Below are 18,441 nucleotides of genomic sequence, written 5' to 3'. Positions count from 1 at the left end.
GATCTGCAGGTGCTGATCTGCTACGGAGGCTTCCAGAAGACTCCTCAGGTGGCTACAGCAGGGCTGTACGTGGTGAAAATCTTCCTCCTTGCAGGAGCAGGGCCTGTAGTAGCTGCACACACTCAGTTTCTCTGCTAATTCCCTTAAAAAAGGTAATTTTTCAAAGAAACCAAGTTGGAGCAGCAGAGATCTGTGTGCAACTGGTTTCTTGGAGGACAGACACCTGCTCTGTTTAATATTGGCATTACCTAGCTCAGCTTGTGAGTAAAACTGTAGTTAGTGCCCATGGTAATCAGTCTCTTAAATAGTAAATGTGATTTTTCATTACAACTGAAAAATTGCATCCTGGCTGTGTGGCAGTTGTGGACTTCCCTGATTTAAGCCTAGCTTTTCCCCTTCTTGCCCACAGCACTGCAGATGAGCTGGTGTTTAATCTTCAAACCGTTGCAAGGGAGATACTTTTTACACAGAAATAATCTTGCAATGGATGGAGGTACGAGGTTTTAATGGCCAAGTTTACTACAGGCTCCTCAAAGCACAGAGAAAAGCCATGATAATTACAGGGCTTTTTTCCCCCTGCTAGAAAAACAACCTCCCCCCCAAAATGAACTACTCGGGGTTGATCATTACACTTGGAGTTACCCAGTTTAGCACATGGATAGATTTTCCTCTTTGGTTGTTGAGCATCAGGATCAATTCTGCAGGAACACAGGCAGCAGAGTGCTGCAGAGCTGCTGTTTGGTGTAGGGACGTGCAGGTGGGACAGAGCAGGGGCTCTCAAGCTCCACAACTGCACTTCAAGAACGATTTTCTTGGGTATTACGAAGAATTTCTTCCAAGGTGACCACACTGTGAGGTCCTGGGGGGCTGTTCTTCACGATAACTGGATGGTGTGGGCCTTCCCCATCTGGGGTCCACAGCAATGCAAGAATTGGTGGCAGCCTTGGATTTGCATTTCTGGAAATACTCTCTTAATCTGATCCTCTCTGAAGTGGGCTTGCTCTGAGGTGGAGGTGGACACGTTCTGCTGTGAGCATCCAGAAATGCATCTTCACCAGGCAGCTACTGGGGTGAGGGGTTTTCCTTCACCCCCACATGTTTAAGGATGGGAAATGATGATGCAAAGCAATCCTGTTTCTCCTGGTCATGGCAGTATCTTCCCCCTGCGATAGTGACCAAGGGTTATTCTGCCAGGGGCTGCTTTTCTGCTGTTCCTAGATGTTTTATTGCACAACAACTGAACCTTAACACGCTTTGTGTGTCCAGGTCAAGAAAGTCACTGTCCTATCTTCTGAGAGACAGGTTGGTGGGCTTGAGGTAAAGCTGCTGTTCTGATATGTGCTTCTGAACCAGACTTTTGCTATTGCGATGGCACCAAAGCAAAAACTCAACAGCAGCTGCTGGATAACACTTTCTTTCTTTTGGCTACATGAAGTAGTTTCATAACTCACACCGGGAGGACTTCTGCACTGCTGCAGCTTTTGCAGCTTTCAATTCTGCTTCTTTTGGTGCATGGCTGGTTGGAAAAACAAGCTGCATGAAAGATATAACCGTGTACTCGGCGAGCAAAGCAATGATGAAAGTTTAACTGTACCCTGTTCTTTTTATGTTGTCTTTCTTTCTGTTTTTCTTTTGTTTTAATGATCATGTTACTCTTGCATTTTATATTTTCTTTTGCTGCCCAGTCTCCCAGCTACTTTCTCCCTAATACTCATCACTTAGGGGTGTGCAAAGAACCAGTCCCAAAATACCGCCCTGATCAAAGGAGGTTAGCTCAGCTCAGAGAGCTTAGAGCCAAGTTTTTCCTCTCCTAGGTACACTTGGGTCTGACCAGGTCTGGCAAACTAAAGGGATGGAGAGTTACTAAAAAACTAAGTTTTTCACAATCTTTTCTGTCTTCAGTGGAAGCACTAGAGCCCTTGCTTGATGCTGTGATGATTTACTCAGTCTGGGCTTTTACATTCTTTAGGCTCCAGAAACTGAAGTGCAAGAGAGGAAACTGGAAGGAGGTTGCGGGGCTCCCACTGCCATCCTGCAGCTCCACGCTCAGCATTTCTAAGCTGAACAATTTTCCACTTGTTCCAGTAGGGTTTTCAAACCAATTGATATTTTGATACTCTCACTAGAACTTTGGCAAAGCTTTTTGTACCTGCACTGCAGTCTGGATGCTCAGTGACATTGAACAAAGGCTGGTTTTTAAGGGCCCTGTAGAATAGGTGGCTGTCAGAGACCACGTTTTGTTCTCCACCACTTCTATTTCTAATGCCTCACATGTTCTTTCTCAACCATTTCAATTCCAAAATACTTCAGTTGGTTTCAAGCACCCGCTTTTCTGGGAGGGCAGGTGTAAATCACGGTCATGATCCAGATGTTTGTGACAAAACATACATGATCCTGATCCAGATGTTCATGAGCTCTGCAGAGAGGACTAGGCTTTGTAGCTCTGTGGCTGGTGCAACCCAAGCCACCAGCAGCTCTGCTCTGCAGGGCAGTTCATTTTTACTTTGAGAAGGCTGTCCTAATGCTTTGCACACCTCCAAGTATCCTTTTGGGCACTTTCCATCTGTCATTTTTGTTTATCTCTCTCTGTCTCTCTTGATCTTCTACCACGAAAGCAGACACGGGAACGTCCTCTGTTAGTACAGGATGAAGACAAACTAAAAAAGCAGGAGATACCTACTGAGACAGCCTTTGCCCGGCAAGCAAGTGAAGAAACTCTTCCAAAGGTTTCTATTCCAATCCCTGAAGAGCAGAAAGCACTCAAAAAGTGTCAGCTGTACTCTAGTGTTTTTCCTTCTCCACGTATTCCCTTTATGATGTCCTTTCTCCTGGTCATAGCACTGACTGTTTGGTGGCTGCTCTTTCTCTGAGTGGCAACAGGCTCGTTTTGAAACCTCAAGACCAAAGCTCCCGAATTTCTTGGCCATAGCCTCTGCTGCATCTTCTTTGTCCTGGTCTTTGCTCTCCGTAGTTCACTGTCCCAGGAAGGGGACACCCCACAAGCATTGTGTTAATCCCGCTGTGTGTCGTGTGTAGCTGCGATCCGGGACCTGGCAGGAGTGGTCATGGATTGTCAGGTCCATTGGGAAGTTTCCGGCTGTACAATTGTACAATGTGCTCCCAATTGCTGTAAGAGGCCAGACAGGGAGTGTAAATACGTGCCAGGAGACGTTTGCTGCTTCAACCCCTGCAGACTTCATGTAGGCATTGCTGAAGGCTTGCTTTTAAGGTTTCAATGTAAGATGTTCGCAAGAAGGATGCTTGATACTGGTCCAAAAGCAGCTTTACAGCAATCTGCTGAATCTAATCCATAACCACTCCTTTCCTAGGCAACTAAGATTGGTGTTTAAATAAGAAGTGTTGATTCTCAATGCTGCTGTTAGTGTTAACTTAGAGACAAGGACAGGCGGCTTCTCATTTTCCTGGTGGGGGAAGCCTTTCGCAAAGCACCACAGCTCCCCCCTCATCCCCCTATTCTCATTTCCAAGGAAATATATCATGTTATAGGAAAAATCCCATTGCAAGGAGATATTTATTGTAAAGAGATAACTCATTTTTCTGAACCTGGTGGTCTCGGTGCACTCCAGATGTGTTTTATTTCATTTGTGTGAACTAACTGACGCATGTTTGCTTAGGTCACAGGAGTGGAGTAACCTGCTCTTAGGTACGTCTCCTCTGTTAGCATGACTTTACCACATCAGGACACACTTCTAATGTTACAGCCATTGATTGTTTTGACTTCTCTTAATGAAACCGTTGCATGCTGCTTGGTGTTTATTGCCTACAAATGTAAATGTCTGGATGATGCTTTACCCTGGTTGAGCTGCGTGGGCTCCAAGATGAGTTGAGCTGGGCTGAGCAGAACTGCTTTGCGAGCTGGAGGGAAGATGGGACTTTGTGTCTAAGGGGTTTCTTTTCTGTATATAGTAATTATGGGACTGAGCTGAGCCAAGTGCTTCTCCTTTTGTAGTAATCTGCTTTCTCTTGCCTACTCCAGAGGGTTGGTGTAGACACAACTACTTCTGAGAACAGCCACCAGTGCCATCAGTGTTGGCAGCTGCTCCAGCAGCACTGAAGAGAAAAGAGTAGATGTTTACTACAGGGACTAAAATGTGTGAATATATATAAATACATGTATTTATAACCCTTTCTATATCTGTATCCATGTGAACAGTGTTATTTAGGAAGCTGGCAGATATGCTTGCAGGAAAAAGTCATAAGGCAAATACAGCACGTGCTGTCTGATCTGAAGGACCGTGGTGTATCATGGACCACTTGAGCCGCCTCTCTCTTCTCTTAGTGTTCAGGTTGAGGCTCTCTAAATGCTGTCTCAGAAACTTTAGGTTGCTCGTGATCCCCTCTGTTGTAATCTCTCACAGGAATCCTCCCAATTACTCTTGTAATCTGCTCCGATGAGTTCACCGGTTTGTGCCTTTAGGACTTTGTTTTGTGAGGATGCTGATTTCTCCTTGGAAAGTATTCTTCTCTTTTTAATACACTGCCTTTAATACAGAGTCTTCCTCTTGCAGCAGTGGGGAGTGTAGGAGTCACTGGGTCGTTGTGCAGGCAGTGGATGGATGGTGCTGCATCCTTAGAGTGCTCTTGGACTCCGGCAAGCTTGGTGTGACTGTCTTGAGAAAGGTGGGAGAGGAGGGGAGAGGAAGGATGCTGAGGTGCAGAAGATGCAGGTTGGAAGAAGCCAAGGGGATGCTTCTGGCTGGAATTCCCTGCCTCAGTCTCCTTCTCCAAGTTGGAACAGGCATGATGAAAACCAGAGGGTATTCCTTCTCCCCAGCCTGGCGTGGAGAGGGAAGGGACAGGAGTTGTTGGATCTCTCTCTGTCTGATTTCTGTCCATGTTTCCTGGAGAAGAGCAGCTTAAACACACTCCTGCTCCCTTTCACAGCCATTGCTTGGGTTAGCTGCCGTGAGGCTGCTTTGAGCACTCTTAGGTTGCTGCATGCTGTTGTTCTGATCCAATGACAAGTACTTTGAAGCCATACCAGTGGCTTTTGCAAAGCCATGACTTCTGTAGCTCTACCAGGACCTGAAGTCTAAATATCTTTGCCCAGAGCAATATTTAAACATAATGCTCAGGGTATCCTATCCCATAGTGGTGAGAGATGCACTCTGTTGCTTTAACTCAATTCTTCAACTTCTTTATTAAGATGGTCTCTCTCTTTTTCTTCTTTAACTCTTGAGATAAGGCTGGTTATCATCAGCAAAAAACCTTTGAAACTTTACACTCTGAGAATGCTCAGGAACATTTTTGGGATTTATAGAACAATTATCACTGCAGACTATAAAGAAACTGAACAAATGCTTTATATTTCTATGGTGGTGTAGAGGCCAGTTATCGACATTCATCTGGGTGGATATGATCTCTTCTGACAGAGAGAACCCACAGCTTGTCAGGAGCAGAAACCTCATCTGGTTGACACCACAGTGATGTGCCCATTGTGCTCCAGCCCCTTTGCTCGTCACTCCTCTGCTTCCTTTCATTATGTAGCTCATACAGCTGTGCTGGTTCATTCCTGGTTTCACCCCTTTCCCTGGATGCCTGCGCAGGATGCGGTGCTGGAAGAAAGGGTTTTGGGATGCCTGTGTTGTACAGAAGAGGTGATTTGCTCTGGTTTTGTTTAAGGGCAGAGCTCTCAGGGTGTTGGTAAAGGAACCAGCACATGTTCTTGGCTCCCTTTTGCCTCAGGAGCAAACCTGCTGCAGCGCCCTGGCAGTCCCCAGCCGCCTGCCCCAACACCATCACTGGCCCCGGGCAGTGTTCGGATGTGGCCAGTGCAGTGTCCATCTGTGGGTGATGCAGAACTGAATCATCCCTTCCAAGGGAATCTGGGAATGTCCACAGCATGTACCCTCATCCAGGCTGACATGAGAAATCCTGATTTTCCATGTGACCTGCTGAAGAAAATGGTGTTTCAGTGACTCTGCGTGCCAGTGATGTAGCTACACTGACTCCAGTGTTCTGATGTTGGTCAGACTTTGCCAGCAGCCCTGATGTTGATTAGACTTCCAAGTGTTCTGTGGTGTGGTCACTCGGCTGCAATGAGGCTCTTCGGTGCTCACGTGTGGGTCCAGTTAGTGGCTGTCGAGGCTTCATCGTTTTCCATCATAAAGTTGGTGTTGGCTCCGTGCTCACTTTCTGAACCTTCCTGCCCTGATATCATCTCTTCCAAATGCCACATAAAACAGAGTATCTTGTGCTTTCATGCTTTAGGAAGAGGTGGATGTTAGTACTTTGAAGCAGCAAGTGTGCCAGAGCTGATGGCTTGAAACTCGGGTTCAGCTCTGAGGCTGAGTTAGGTCTCACAATGCAGGTGATGATCATTGGTGATACTCGAGGTGTGCATAAAACAACATCCCTTTTTCCTTTGCTGTTACTAAAAGTGAACAGATAAAGGAAGGTATTGGCTGCATGTCCTGCACGTTGACCTGGTGGGTCAACAGAAGATGAGCTGAGGACTCTGTACAGGCAGCTCAGGTTGGGGTACGGAGTTAAGCCAAGACCAGCTCTCCTCCCTAGTGCAGAAACTAGTGAGGATGAAGAGCAGGTATTCAGTATTTGCCTCCTTTCCTGGAATAATGAGGAGAGGGGGATTTCCTCAGCATGGCAGCAAGGGAGTAGTTTGTGTTTGCAGGAAGGAGTTGGGCTGGCCTTGCCCAACCTCGAGGTGATAGGGCTCCTCGAGAAGGTTATGGGCAGGTGTCTTTTACTTCACATAAAGGTCAGTAATTTGTCACTCTGAGAATTATTCCACTGGTTTATTGGGTTTTCTTTTTTCCTGGTCATGACTTGATGGCGCCTGTTCTGACCCACAGAACGAGGGAGGATGCTCTCTGGGAAAAGTTAGCCCAAAGAAGGCTTAAAGAATCATTTAGGAACTCCTTGGTCTGTACTTACTAGTGGCTGGCACTGGAGAACCCAGCAGAGGTGGGTTCTCTTGTGTCCCTGTTTGCTTCTGTATTGGTTTGTGAAGCTGGAGGGAAGGGACCAGCCTTGGGTTGTGCCACTTTGGGATCTTCTAGTGGTGGTACCTGGTCACGTTGGATCGGTTTGTGGGGACTAAAAACTCTTTCTTTTTTACCTAAAATGCTCTTTTGAAACACTTCTTCGGTTTTGTATTTTTTCTCAGATTTTTCTTTGTAAATATGTACATTTATCCTTAATAAATGTTATTGCAAATCAGATTCTTCTTTCCACTGCTTATTAACAAAACTGCTCTATACGACCTGCACTAACGACTTCTTTGGATGACCCCTTAATATTGCTTTCCCAAACCAGCAGCTGTAAGACCCCAAGTCATTCCTGGTGGCTCTCAGGGTGTTGGGGCTGCTGGATGCTCTCTGTTGTGGGAGAGGGGACACACAAAGCTGCAGCTGTAAGCAGTGCATGCTCTCAAAGTGGCTAGAATAGTTTGACTGTATCGCTATGTTACCTTAAAGCAGCTCCAGTGCCTAAAGAGGCTACAAGAAACCTGGAGATGGGCTTTGGACAAAGGATGTAGGAACAGGCCAAGGGGAATGGCTTTAACCTGCCAGAGGGGAGATTGAGATGAGCTCTTGGACAGCAGCTCTTCCCTGTGAGGGTGCTGAGGCGCTGGCACAGGGTGCCCAGAGAAGCTGTGGCTGCCCCATCCCTGGCAGTGTTCAAGGGCAGGTTGGACACAGGGGCTTGGAGCAACCTGCTCTAGTGGAAGGTGTCCCTGCCCGTGGCAGGGGGTTGGAGCTGGGTGAGCTGTAGGGTCCCTTCCACGCAAACACGATGAGCCTGGCAGCAGAGCAGAGCTGTATCTTTAGTTATGAAATGCAGCAGCACAAGAGTGATGTCAGTTGTGAACCCTGATGGTGCCCCCACTCCTTTTACCTGCTGCTGCTGCTTCACCAAACCAGAGGTGGTTTTGCAATGCCGTTACCAGTTCTTCCTCTGCAGAGGGAATCTGGAGGAAGAAGCTTTTCATCCGAGGATACCTGCCCCACAGAAAGGCTGGGAAGGGGATCAGGGTGGATGGGGAGAGGAATCCTATTGCTCATCAGCCTTATTTTAATGATTTAAGTATCGATCTTGAGGTTGTTCCATGTTGCCACATAGTTGATGCAGTGCATTGCAGGTGGCTGCTGTGTACCATGTAGTATCCTTGGGATTCTTGTTCGTGGCAGCAAGTTAATCTTTTTAAGCTTGTGGCATGCTGAGTTTTAGCCTTACTCTCAACTTTGGCCAAATTCTGGTTTATCTTTCTGTTGCCTGACTAGGCTGGTCAGGCTGTTGCGATCAGATCAGTGGCAATTAAAACACCATCCACAAATGTGAATCCGTAGGTAATGGCCGTCATTTTCAAAGGCCAGGGGTTGTTGAATGGTTTCTAAACTCTTTAACTTCTATCTTTAAAGCAAAGCAGTTCTATAAGGCATGGCACCTACTGTAAAATTAAGGCTCTCTTGTTTTCTGCTTTATAATACCTTTTACCCAAGTGCTTTGACAGCCTCAGTTGAGCTGGGAGTTCTCACTGGTGAGTGTGGACATCATCTACGTGTGCATCTGTAGATGGTCATGCCGAGCCTGTTAGCTTCTGTGGTACTTGTTGGGGATAACCTAATAACACGTGGCAATGTTGATGACTGGAAAGGAAGGGGACTGGGAGATACTAACCAGCTGGAATTGCCTAGAATTATAGGATCAACCAGGTTGGAAAAGACCTTTAAGAACATCAAGCCCAACCTTCACTCCGGCACTGCCAGGGCCACCGCTCACCCATGTCACTAGTTCTACCATTTCATATGGTAATTGTAGGGAGAGTCACTGTAATGTCAGTTTTAATCAAGCTCTAGCACAAGTCCTTGGTGACTGGCAGCTCGACATTGTTTTAGCACTCCTTAAGTTTCCCGCAGGATAGGAGTCTGGTTTGGGATGAGAGAATGGGATATTTCGGGGGGAGAGGCAGCATCATGCCTGCATGGGCTGCAGAAAACAGGCATTCATCTGGCAGCACAGCTGGTTCGTAGGAATATACCCTGATCCAAACCAGACAAAATACAGAGGCAAAGAAATTGATACCAAGTCACTTCCTAAGAAAACCAAATCCTTTTGCTCACTGGTACCAGCCAAGCCATTAAGCCTGTTATTAATTTATCCCCAGTCTGAATTACTGTGTGTCACTTACTACACTGCAATGCTTAAGCTGTATCCTCAGCGTTTGGCAGCATCAGGTGCACAAAGGTTTGCATTTAGCAGGGGGATGTTTCAGTTGCATTTCTGTCTGGTTCCGTGTGTTTCATCAGGGGGCATCACATCCTGTCCTGTATTTTCTTGACCCTGTGTATGGCTTGTGCGGGATGGAGGCATCGCTGGTTTCGGTTTGGAGCTCTGGAAGTGGGAAGTTTTGCAGCCCAGGAACTCTGAGGGTCTCAAGGAGAGCTTGGAACTCTGCAAACCTGAGCCCTCCAAATAGGGATGCTTTTGCACTTGCAAGGGAAAATAAATCATGATAAGATCAGAATTTGGAACAGATGTTCAAATTCCGGGGGGGGAGTTGGGTTATTTGTGGCTTATATTGAAAGATAACATTTCGAGCCTACATTCAAACATATTTGAAATACAGGACCAAACACAGTTGTGTTCTTTAAAAAGAGAAATGTGTGTCAATAGATAACTTTCTATAGAAACAAACACCTTCCAATGAGTCCTTCTTCTTACTGGTGGAATAGCAAAGCAAGCAAAAAAGTGCTTCTGATCAGTTGATCTTATCAGGATTTCATTCTGGCTTCACAGCCTGCATGTTTATTGCTGCACTTTGCTGTGCTGATACCACTCTATATATGTATGCTCTAGGCTTCATTTAAGCTTTTCCCTCCCTTTATGCTTTTACCACGCAAGACACTTCCAAAATGCACAGTATTTTTCCTCTGGGAAGTTGTTCTGACTATACCAATGTTTGTCTCTTAACTAGATCTGCCTTTGTGTAGCTGCCTAATCTGCTTTGTTCTATCTGTGGTTCTTCCTCTTGGTGGAGTCGTGCCCAGGCCGTCACATAAGGACGTCTTGCTCCTGAGGCAGTTCCCATTAAACCCCAGAAGATGTTCTGTGTCTTCTCAAGATCCCATGGTGAATTTGCAAGAGTTAGCATAAGGAAAAATCAGTCTATAAATTCAGGGTTTAAAACACCTCCACTCCTGTTTTGTGAAGTATTAAATGCATTTTCCTAAGCAATATCCCAAGAACTTAAGCCCAAGAGGCTGGAAATCCTAATGGATAGAAATCTTACAGGTAATCTCTCTGCAATATAAAGCAGCAGGGAACTGAAAAATACCCAGGAGGGATGGTGGAAAGAGTAATTTCTTGAAATGATACTAAAATAAGCATCTATTTGTTCCTCTGTAAAGCAGCTCCTTTTCTTTAACACACTATTGAACTGGGCCATTAGATGAGGTCAGTCAGGGTGAAAGCCTCTGGTATACAGAAAACACATTGTACTGGGTAACCCACAGGCTTCAGACCTCCCATTTTAAGCACAAATTACAGGGTTTTGGTTGCCCAGAGACTCTGCTTAGTACAAAGTGAGGCAACAGTCTCTGTTCTTCTTTATCCCATCACCAGAATTAGAATCCCAGTTGACAAAATGGACTTGCCATGCTTTGATGAAAATTGAATCACTGTTTTTTGGATGAACAGAGATCAGCCCTGAGGTTAATAACCAAAAAGAAATATCAATGGCATTGATTATGCAGTATCCTGAGTGGTTTTTTTCCTCCTTGTTCCCTGATGCTGCATGATGTGACAACTTCAAGATGTGTAATATTGTAGGTGCCCGTAACTGCTTATTCTGCCTTCCTTGAAGGCAACTTTCCATGTCAGTAATGAGAGAGGCACAGTTTCTAGCCCAGGGCAGGGCTGTAGCCATCACCCACTGCTGATGACTGAAATGCTGCTGCTCTGTGAAATCTGAAATGTGAAATATTGATCACTTGGGTATTGGGGCAAACAGCCGGTTTTTGCTAAACCTTTCTGTCATGTTCTTATTTTAACTCTTCCTCTGCCACTGTTGCTTCCCTCCTGCCTAAAAGTGTGAGAAGACCTAGTTGGGACCTTGCTAACAAGCTGAACAGAAAGCAGGAGAGCACCAGCCTTGGTTAAAGTGGCTTGGCAAGCTCTTCCCAAACATCTCAGGTGCTCTGGACACGCTCCTTGCTTCTGGGAGAGCTGACTTGCTTCATTACGTGCCTGCTCTCCATCACAGATGCCAGTTATGTTGGCCCTCCAGGAGGTTTAGCTGCTGCAAAGGTGTCCATGTGCCAACTGCTTTTGGCATAAAGTGTGTTACAATCATGTCAGTAATGCCAAATAAATAGTGAAGTGCAGCTTGTTGGGCTGTGAACGGTGGTGTGGTGGCCATGGGTCAGTACACAGCAGGGTGAGCGTCTGGCTTGCCAGCTTAAAGCCACATTTCTTTAGTCCTCAGCTGAAAGGGTTTGTGCTGAGCGGCTTGAACTGGTTTGTCTTGAGGAAATCATGCAGATTCCTTCAGATGACCAGGCTGCATCGCCAGTTCAGGAGCCTCTTGGTCACTGAAGCAGTTGATTTCAGTGCTAACTTGTAGATAGTCTTAGGATAGTTTCACCAACACCGTAACAAGTCTGGGTTAGTTATCCCAGAGACTGCAACAGCAAAGAGGGTGCTCAGAGGTGCGGGTATTCCTGAGGTGAGGAAAAGAGCAGGGCACAGGCAGATTATCCTGCACAGTAACTCCAGGCTTATTCTTTTAAGCTCCACGTGTAGCTTAAAACACAACATAAAGTATTTCAAGGGGTTAAAAGCAGAACTGAAGTACGGTTTTGGTGTAGTGTGGTTGTGGCACATGTGATTCTTGGATGTGCAGAAGTCCCCGCTTCCTACACTGAAATCATTCCTGTTTCTTCAGCAGTGATTCTTCCTCTAGGTGCAGAGTTACTAATTCCTTGAACTGCAGGAGAGTGGATTATTCGTGTACCAGGAAGCTGTGTCGGTAAATGCCATGGGTACACCGCATAGCACAAAGGTCTTCAGGCTTTCCAGTGTCCAAACCCACTGCTGTTGCATGCCTTACCAGAGATGTGGTACATAAGAAACTGATGTTTTGCCTTTATGCTTCATGACCTCCTGTTCTCCCTAACGCTCTTTCTCTTTCTCTCCCTGGCCTTTTTTGTGTATTCATTTCCTTTTAGACAATGAGTGACTTTGTCTCCAGAGAGGATGTGGCTGCAGTGCCAGAGAGGAGCAGTGTTAACACTGGCGTGGCATGGGAGGGCTCAAAGCGGTCGGTAGCTTGTAGTGAGACCCCGGTGCCACCTGCCTCAGAGCCTTCTCCCAGCCAGGACTTTGGTGCTTCCTCCCTAAGCAGCGAGGAGGAGCAGGAGGAGGAGGTGGCTCCCAGCCTCCCCGCGAGCGAGGAGGACCTGAGATGTGCAGAGGGGCTTTGTGCGGATGTGGAGAAGGACTCGGAGCTCTCAGAGCTGGAGCCCCCCACCAGCCCTGCACCTCCCCAGCAGCCCTGGGCAGGAGAGGAGGAGGTGGCAGAGGAAGGTGAAGACAGATTTGCCTTTAGAGAGCTAAATGGCGAGTGTCACGACTCGGATGCTAATACCGGGCTGCCCGCAGTCATTCGCTGCTTCCAGGTAGTGAGCCCAGCGCCTGCTCCCCTGCACCCCCTTTGGAGTGGGACCCAAACACTGCAGCAAGCAGATGCCATGGATCCAGAGAGGAATTCTGTTGGCTTGGCCTCGTGCTTAGAGCTAATCAGCCGGTTAATCTCCCACAGCCAGTGCACACAAGCCCCTCTCAATTTGTCTTCACATGAAATTGTCACGGCACAACGCCCTTTGCCTTTCTTTGCTCAAAGCATCCTGTTGCATCCCCCAAAAGGGGAATATTTAGGCTCTGAAGGCATGTGATTTTAGTTCCTTAAGGTTTTTGCCATCTCCTGCTGTAGCAGAGGCTGAGCCTTAACACAGCAGAGCAAATTTGAGGCGCTGTCAAACACACTTTTACATCACGAACGTGGGCTTTGATGTCCCCTTCCTGCTCCCCACCACGGGAGGTATTTTTGCCTGCTTCAGTGTTGGTATGAATTGCTTCTGGTTGAATAGATGCCCACTTCCCCTGCTAACAACCACAGTGGCATCTGTCAGGTTTGGGAATGGTGAGCAGAAATCAAGCCCTCTGGGAGAACACTGTGGGTCTGAACTAACCTGGTCGTCTTCTGGATAATTATCAGGTGGTGGAACAACTGATTTCTCTCCCCCTCCTCCCCATTTCTGTTTTGTCTGACATTGATTTAATAAAAGTTCAAGACCTAGGGTCTGATGAGGAATTTTGCTAATGCAGTGTTTCACTTGCAGTCAGGATGAAGCTTCTCAGCTGTGAGCAAGTCTCTTATTTGCCCAAGGGTTGTGTTAATGTTGACATTGTCGTCAGTAGATGAGGGTTGTCAGTGGAGACAGTTTCTTTGTGGTGTTGTGACACACTGGTTAAACCCTTTGTGCCTCGCTTGGGCTGACCTGAGGGTGTTGGAGAAGGTCTGGAGGGTTTCTCTGTTTAATCCTCACACATGATCTCTGCCCTCTGAGCAATGTGTTGTCCTAGAGACTTAAACCCAAAGATTTCCAGGCTCAGCTTGGTTCCCACAGTGCTTTTATCAGATCAGTGTCAGAACATTTGCCAGGAGCACTGTCACGGTGTGGAAATGCTTAACTGGGTCCTCATGGAGATGTTTCTAACCCTGTCTCGCAGCCACCGCTAGTGAAGACACAGACTGTCACCATCTCCGACGTGTCCAGCGCTGTCAAGAGCGAAATTCCCACAAAAGAAGTCCCCATCGTCCACACGGAGACCAAGACCATCACCTACGAAGCTGCACAGGTAAGGTGTGTTCTGATTCATTTTCCAGGGGCTTAATTCCAGTGTGCCCAGGCAGCCGAGAAGCCACCAGCATCCTGGCCTGGATCAGCCCCGGTGTGGCAGGAAGGGCCGGGCAGGGGACGTCACCCACTGTCCCCCTGTGCTGGGCACTGTGGAGGCTGCACGTCGAATCCTGTGTCAGTTCTGGGCCCCTCACTGCAAGAGAGACATTGAGGTGCTGGAGTGGGGCCAGAGAAGGGCAACGGAGCTGGTGCAGGGCCTGGAGCACAAGTGTGATGAGGAAGGGCTGAGGGACCTGGGGGGTTTAGTCTGAAGAAGAGAAGGCTCAGGGGGGACCTGATCGCTCTCTGCAACTGCCTGACAGGAGGATGGAGCCAGGAGGGGGCTGGTCCCTGCTCCCAGAGAACAAGGGATGGGACAAGAGGAAACGGCCTCAAGCTGCCCCAGGGCAGGTTTAGCTGGAGCTGAGGAACAATTCCTTGCCCAGAGGATGCTCAGGCATTGGAACAGGCTGCCCAGGGCAGGGCTGGAGTCACCATCCCTGTGAGTGTTCACACCCCGGGTAGACAAGGCCTCAGTGCCAGGGGTTAGTGGTGGCCTTGGCAGTGCTGGGAATGGTTGGACCTGATGAGCTTAAAGGTCTTTTCCAACATGTTTGATTCTGTGATTGTATAATTCTATAATTAAACTCAAGTGAACCTTTTGTTTCCAAATCCTGGGAATGAGGCAGCAGCAACTGCCTTTCTCCAAGCATCTGAGTCACAGCACAGATGTTAACCAGTGCTGTGGACACTATTTCCAGGTGCATCTGGTGTTTCTAGAGGAGCAGTGGTTTTACTATCTGTTTCTGAACAGAATTTATCTTCAGGCACTGGTGGCTTTGAGATGTGGATTTACCTCTGCAGAGTTAACCTGAGATGGTCTTTATTCTGCAAGAGATATTTTGTCTTGTTTTCCTCAGCTCTTCCCACTGTTTATGCCTCTTCAGAACTTGGTTTATAAAGGATTTGATTGTCCTTTAGGTTTCAAGCCTGAAAACTAAAAGTTTTCTATGAAATGCAACCAGAGTATGCATCTGTCAGGTAATCGGAAGCTAGAAATGCTGAGTGACACCAACATACACAGATGTGGTTTCATTCCTAAGGTTGAAATTAATCCTCTATCTAAAATAGGTTTTATTTATGTATTTGAGAATGTGGAGCCTTTGTTAGCTTGGGTTTGTCGAGGCCAGGTTGGACACAGGGGCTTGGAGCAACCTACTCTAGTGGAAGGTGTCCCTGCCCCTGGCAGGGGGTGAGAACTAGATGAGCTTTAAGGTCCCTTCAACCCAAACCATTCCATGATTCTATGATAACTGTGGTTGTTAGAACCAGACCATGTTCTGCTGTTGGAATGTAGTGACTGTGGGATGTGGGTTCAGGTGCAGGTATCCCACAGACCACGCTTGTATAACTTGGGGTTCCCGAGGAATCCCGTGGCTGCTCAGCAGGAGCACAGGCATGTGTTCAGACATGCCTGCACTGGGTGGTGGTGAGCATCACCCTGTCTCTCAGTGAGTCACTAAGGGAATAGAGGAGCTCTGCTCTGTTACTGCTGTTACCATTTCTAACAGGGAAATGAAAAGGAACAGCGAGTCTCTGGGGAGAATTCCAGCTTGTGATGTGCAGTGAGATTCCTTCCAGTCTGTGGGAAATGGTCCCACCTTGTGGTAATTCCAGATATTGTCCCTCTGCCGTGCTGGGGCTGCTGCCCAGCGCTCCGGAGTGGTGCACTGAGGCCAGGAGGAGTTGGCAAGGATGAGTCTCAGGTTTTTCAGCAGACCTTGAGAGGTCGAGTTGTGCAGATGGGAACCAAGTGACCAGCTATAGATGTTCCTGGTTCAACAACTCTCTGGACTTTCATTGCCAGAGGTCCACTGGGGGATTCTGTGGGGCTGTGCTTTTCCAGCCTTAAAGCCCAGGGGCTGTGCTGAGCCTTCAGAGACTTGCATGGTCCTTGTGCAGCTCAGCTCGCTCTGTCCCGGGGTCGACGATGGAGAGGAGTTTCTGTCCTCAGATTGCATTGCTCTGTTGATGTGGAGACCCTGCTCCAGCCCATGTAGCCCACAGAGACTGATGGCCTGTTCTTCTGTCCCACAGACGGATGGTGGCAATGGAGATTTAGACCCTGGCATCCTGCTGACTGCTCAGACCATCACTTCGGAGACCACCAGCAGCACCACCACCACCCAGATCACAAAGGTAACGGCACAGGAACACAGTGTATCACCACCAACAACTAAAACAAGAAGAAGACAGAGAGATGGGCAGAGTTGAATGATAGAAAAATAAAAGTTTTGAAAGATCCTTTCACAAAATGTGATTAATACCAGAAACAAAGCAGGAAGGTCCCAGCTTTGCCTGTGCTGAATTAAGACTGTAAGCAGTGCATTAGTTGCAGTGCAGACTGTGGACAGGGGCTCTGTGTCAGCTTCCTGTGGGACCACAAGGAAGAACTGTACTGTCAGCCAAAGCTCTTCCCTGGCTCACTTACTTAGAAGAAAATGACTCTTTGACAGTTTTCCTTTGAGCAGTGGCAGTTTCCCCCATGGTGCTGCTACCGTGGTATGACGGCAGCGTTTGGAAATGCTATTTTTGCACCCTGTCTTTAGGCAGGCAGCCCCCGTGCACTCCAGTTCCTTTTGCTTCCTAGACTTACAGTGGTTTTCCCTTTTGTACTAGACTGTAAAAGGTGGCATTTCGGAGACACGGATTGAAAAGAGGATTGTCATCACAGGAGATGCAGATGTAGACCACGACCAGGTAGGAGTTTGGATGTGGTCCAGAAGAGCTTCTGAGAGCTGGCACAGATGAGGCCCTGAGGCTGCCTTGCTGAAGACAGCTTCACCAGGAAACAGCCGAGGGGAATTTTACTGGGGTAGAAATAAAACTTCAAAATGGATTTCAGTACTAAATCCCTTCCTGACAGTTTGCAGCAGTTAGAGCTGGGCCAGCAAAGCTCAATTCTCTTCCAAAGCTGGTGTTGGCAGCAAAGTTTTGATTCCAGAATTGTTCCAGACAAATGCAATTTTGGAAAAAAAAGTCCACGAAAAAGGTGAAATACAATTTTTCCTTGAGATCTGCATGAATTTGCTGATCCCTTTGAAGCATTATTGCTGCTGTGTAGTGCCAGAAGCCATTTCATAGCACTTTAGCACCTGCGTTAAACCTCATCAGCTTTATATGAAACCTTTCTGATGAGTCAGGCTCATTGGCCTGGAGCATGTGTTGGAAATGATGATTTTGTCATCAGAGAATTATACTTTGAATTGATTTTAGTGGCAAGTGTCACGGGCAGGAGAACATCTGTACGACAAGAACTAGTTTATTAATTCCAAGAGATGTGTGAGAAGGTGTCTGAAATGTGCTCATCACACTGGCTGGCTGCATAAACAGGGTTTGCTTAATTGCTCTCAGCCCTCTACTACTGTGGGGCAGTGGAGAGATGTGGTGTGTTCTTGGAAAACAGCTTTTCCTTTCAGAGATCATCTGATGCCACCAACAAACTGTGTAGCTGAAGTGGAGTCGCTTTTCTTTTTCTCTCCCCAGAGTTAGAAATAGTCTCTTCTGCCCCTGAGGAACATTGGTGGCATGCTCTGAAATGTGGTCTCTTTCAGGTCCTAGCACAGGCCATCAAAGCAGCAAAGGAGCAGCACCCAGACATGTCAGTGACCAAAGTGGTTGTGCACCAGGAGACAGAGATTGCAGAGGAGTAGCAAGGCTGTGTAAGTATGGAGCCCATGGACAGTGAGTGATGGGTGCAAGTGAGGTTTGGCTAAATATGGTCAAAGTTTAAATTCAGTTATTATTGTTAGCTGATGAGTCCTGCTCAGGCTGTTCTATGAAATGATTTAAGGCGGATGAAGCAGTCACAGACGAATCCTGCTGTGGAAGTGAGCCAGAATTGTCTAAAACAAGCTGCATGGCTCCTGTGATGAGGCTGCTTTGCCTTACCAAACACCTTCAGTGCACCAGCAGCATGCTGAGCTATAGGTTTCACGTAAACCCCTGCCTATATCATGGACCCCAAGCTCCTGGCTGGCCTGGAAAGTTCCCTTCTCTGCAGTTTTGATGATTCTGGGAGAGCTGCTCGAGAAATCCAGGAGCTCTGCCTGTGCATCAGTGCTGTAAAGCCCCTCCTGCCACACACTGGTGATGTTTGTGTTGCCCAAGTCAGTGCTTGTGTCCTGCCTCATCCCAGCAAAGATGGGACTTGCAGAGATTTGGGAGGTGGAGCATGAACAAATGAGCTGAGAGGAGAGAGCATGGTTTAACAGACAGTTGAGGTTGAGCTTTTTAACCCTCCAAACCCAAATAAAACCAGCACAGGTTTCCTAAGGGTTCCTGGACTTGCGGCTCTTAAACTACAGTCCTTCAGGGATGGGAGCAGGGTGTAGTTTGTGCCAGGAGCCTGGTGGTGGTTCTGAATCTGCCAGTGATGGTGACTCACCTTCTGCTTTCAGTTCTGTAACCAGTTCAGGAACTCCCTTTCCCAGAACAC

General features: G+C 47.4%; 1 protein-coding gene across 1 annotated transcript in view; it reads left to right on the top strand.

Moving 5' to 3' along the window:
* The window catches only part of EPB41 (erythrocyte membrane protein band 4.1), a 46,971-nt gene that overhangs the window by 28,260 nt on the left and 270 nt on the right, over positions 1-18,441 (top strand). The window contains exons 15-18 of the mRNA XM_010022431.1: positions 13,774-13,902; positions 16,041-16,142; positions 16,623-16,703; positions 17,558-17,665. Of these exons, the coding sequence (XP_010020733.1) occupies positions 13,774-13,902; positions 16,041-16,142; positions 16,623-16,703; positions 17,558-17,656 (411 nt within the window). The 3' untranslated portion in view covers positions 17,657-17,665. The remainder of the gene's footprint in view (positions 1-13,773; positions 13,903-16,040; positions 16,143-16,622; positions 16,704-17,557; positions 17,666-18,441) is intronic.

Source organism: Nestor notabilis, unplaced genomic scaffold (assembly GCF_000696875.1).
Source record: "Nestor notabilis isolate BGI_N333 unplaced genomic scaffold, ASM69687v1 scaffold15239, whole genome shotgun sequence".
In the NCBI taxonomy this organism is placed as follows: domain Eukaryota; kingdom Metazoa; phylum Chordata; class Aves; order Psittaciformes; family Psittacidae; genus Nestor; species Nestor notabilis.
Note: the sequence above shows the minus strand (reverse complement) of the source record. Positions and strands in the feature narration are given on the sequence as shown.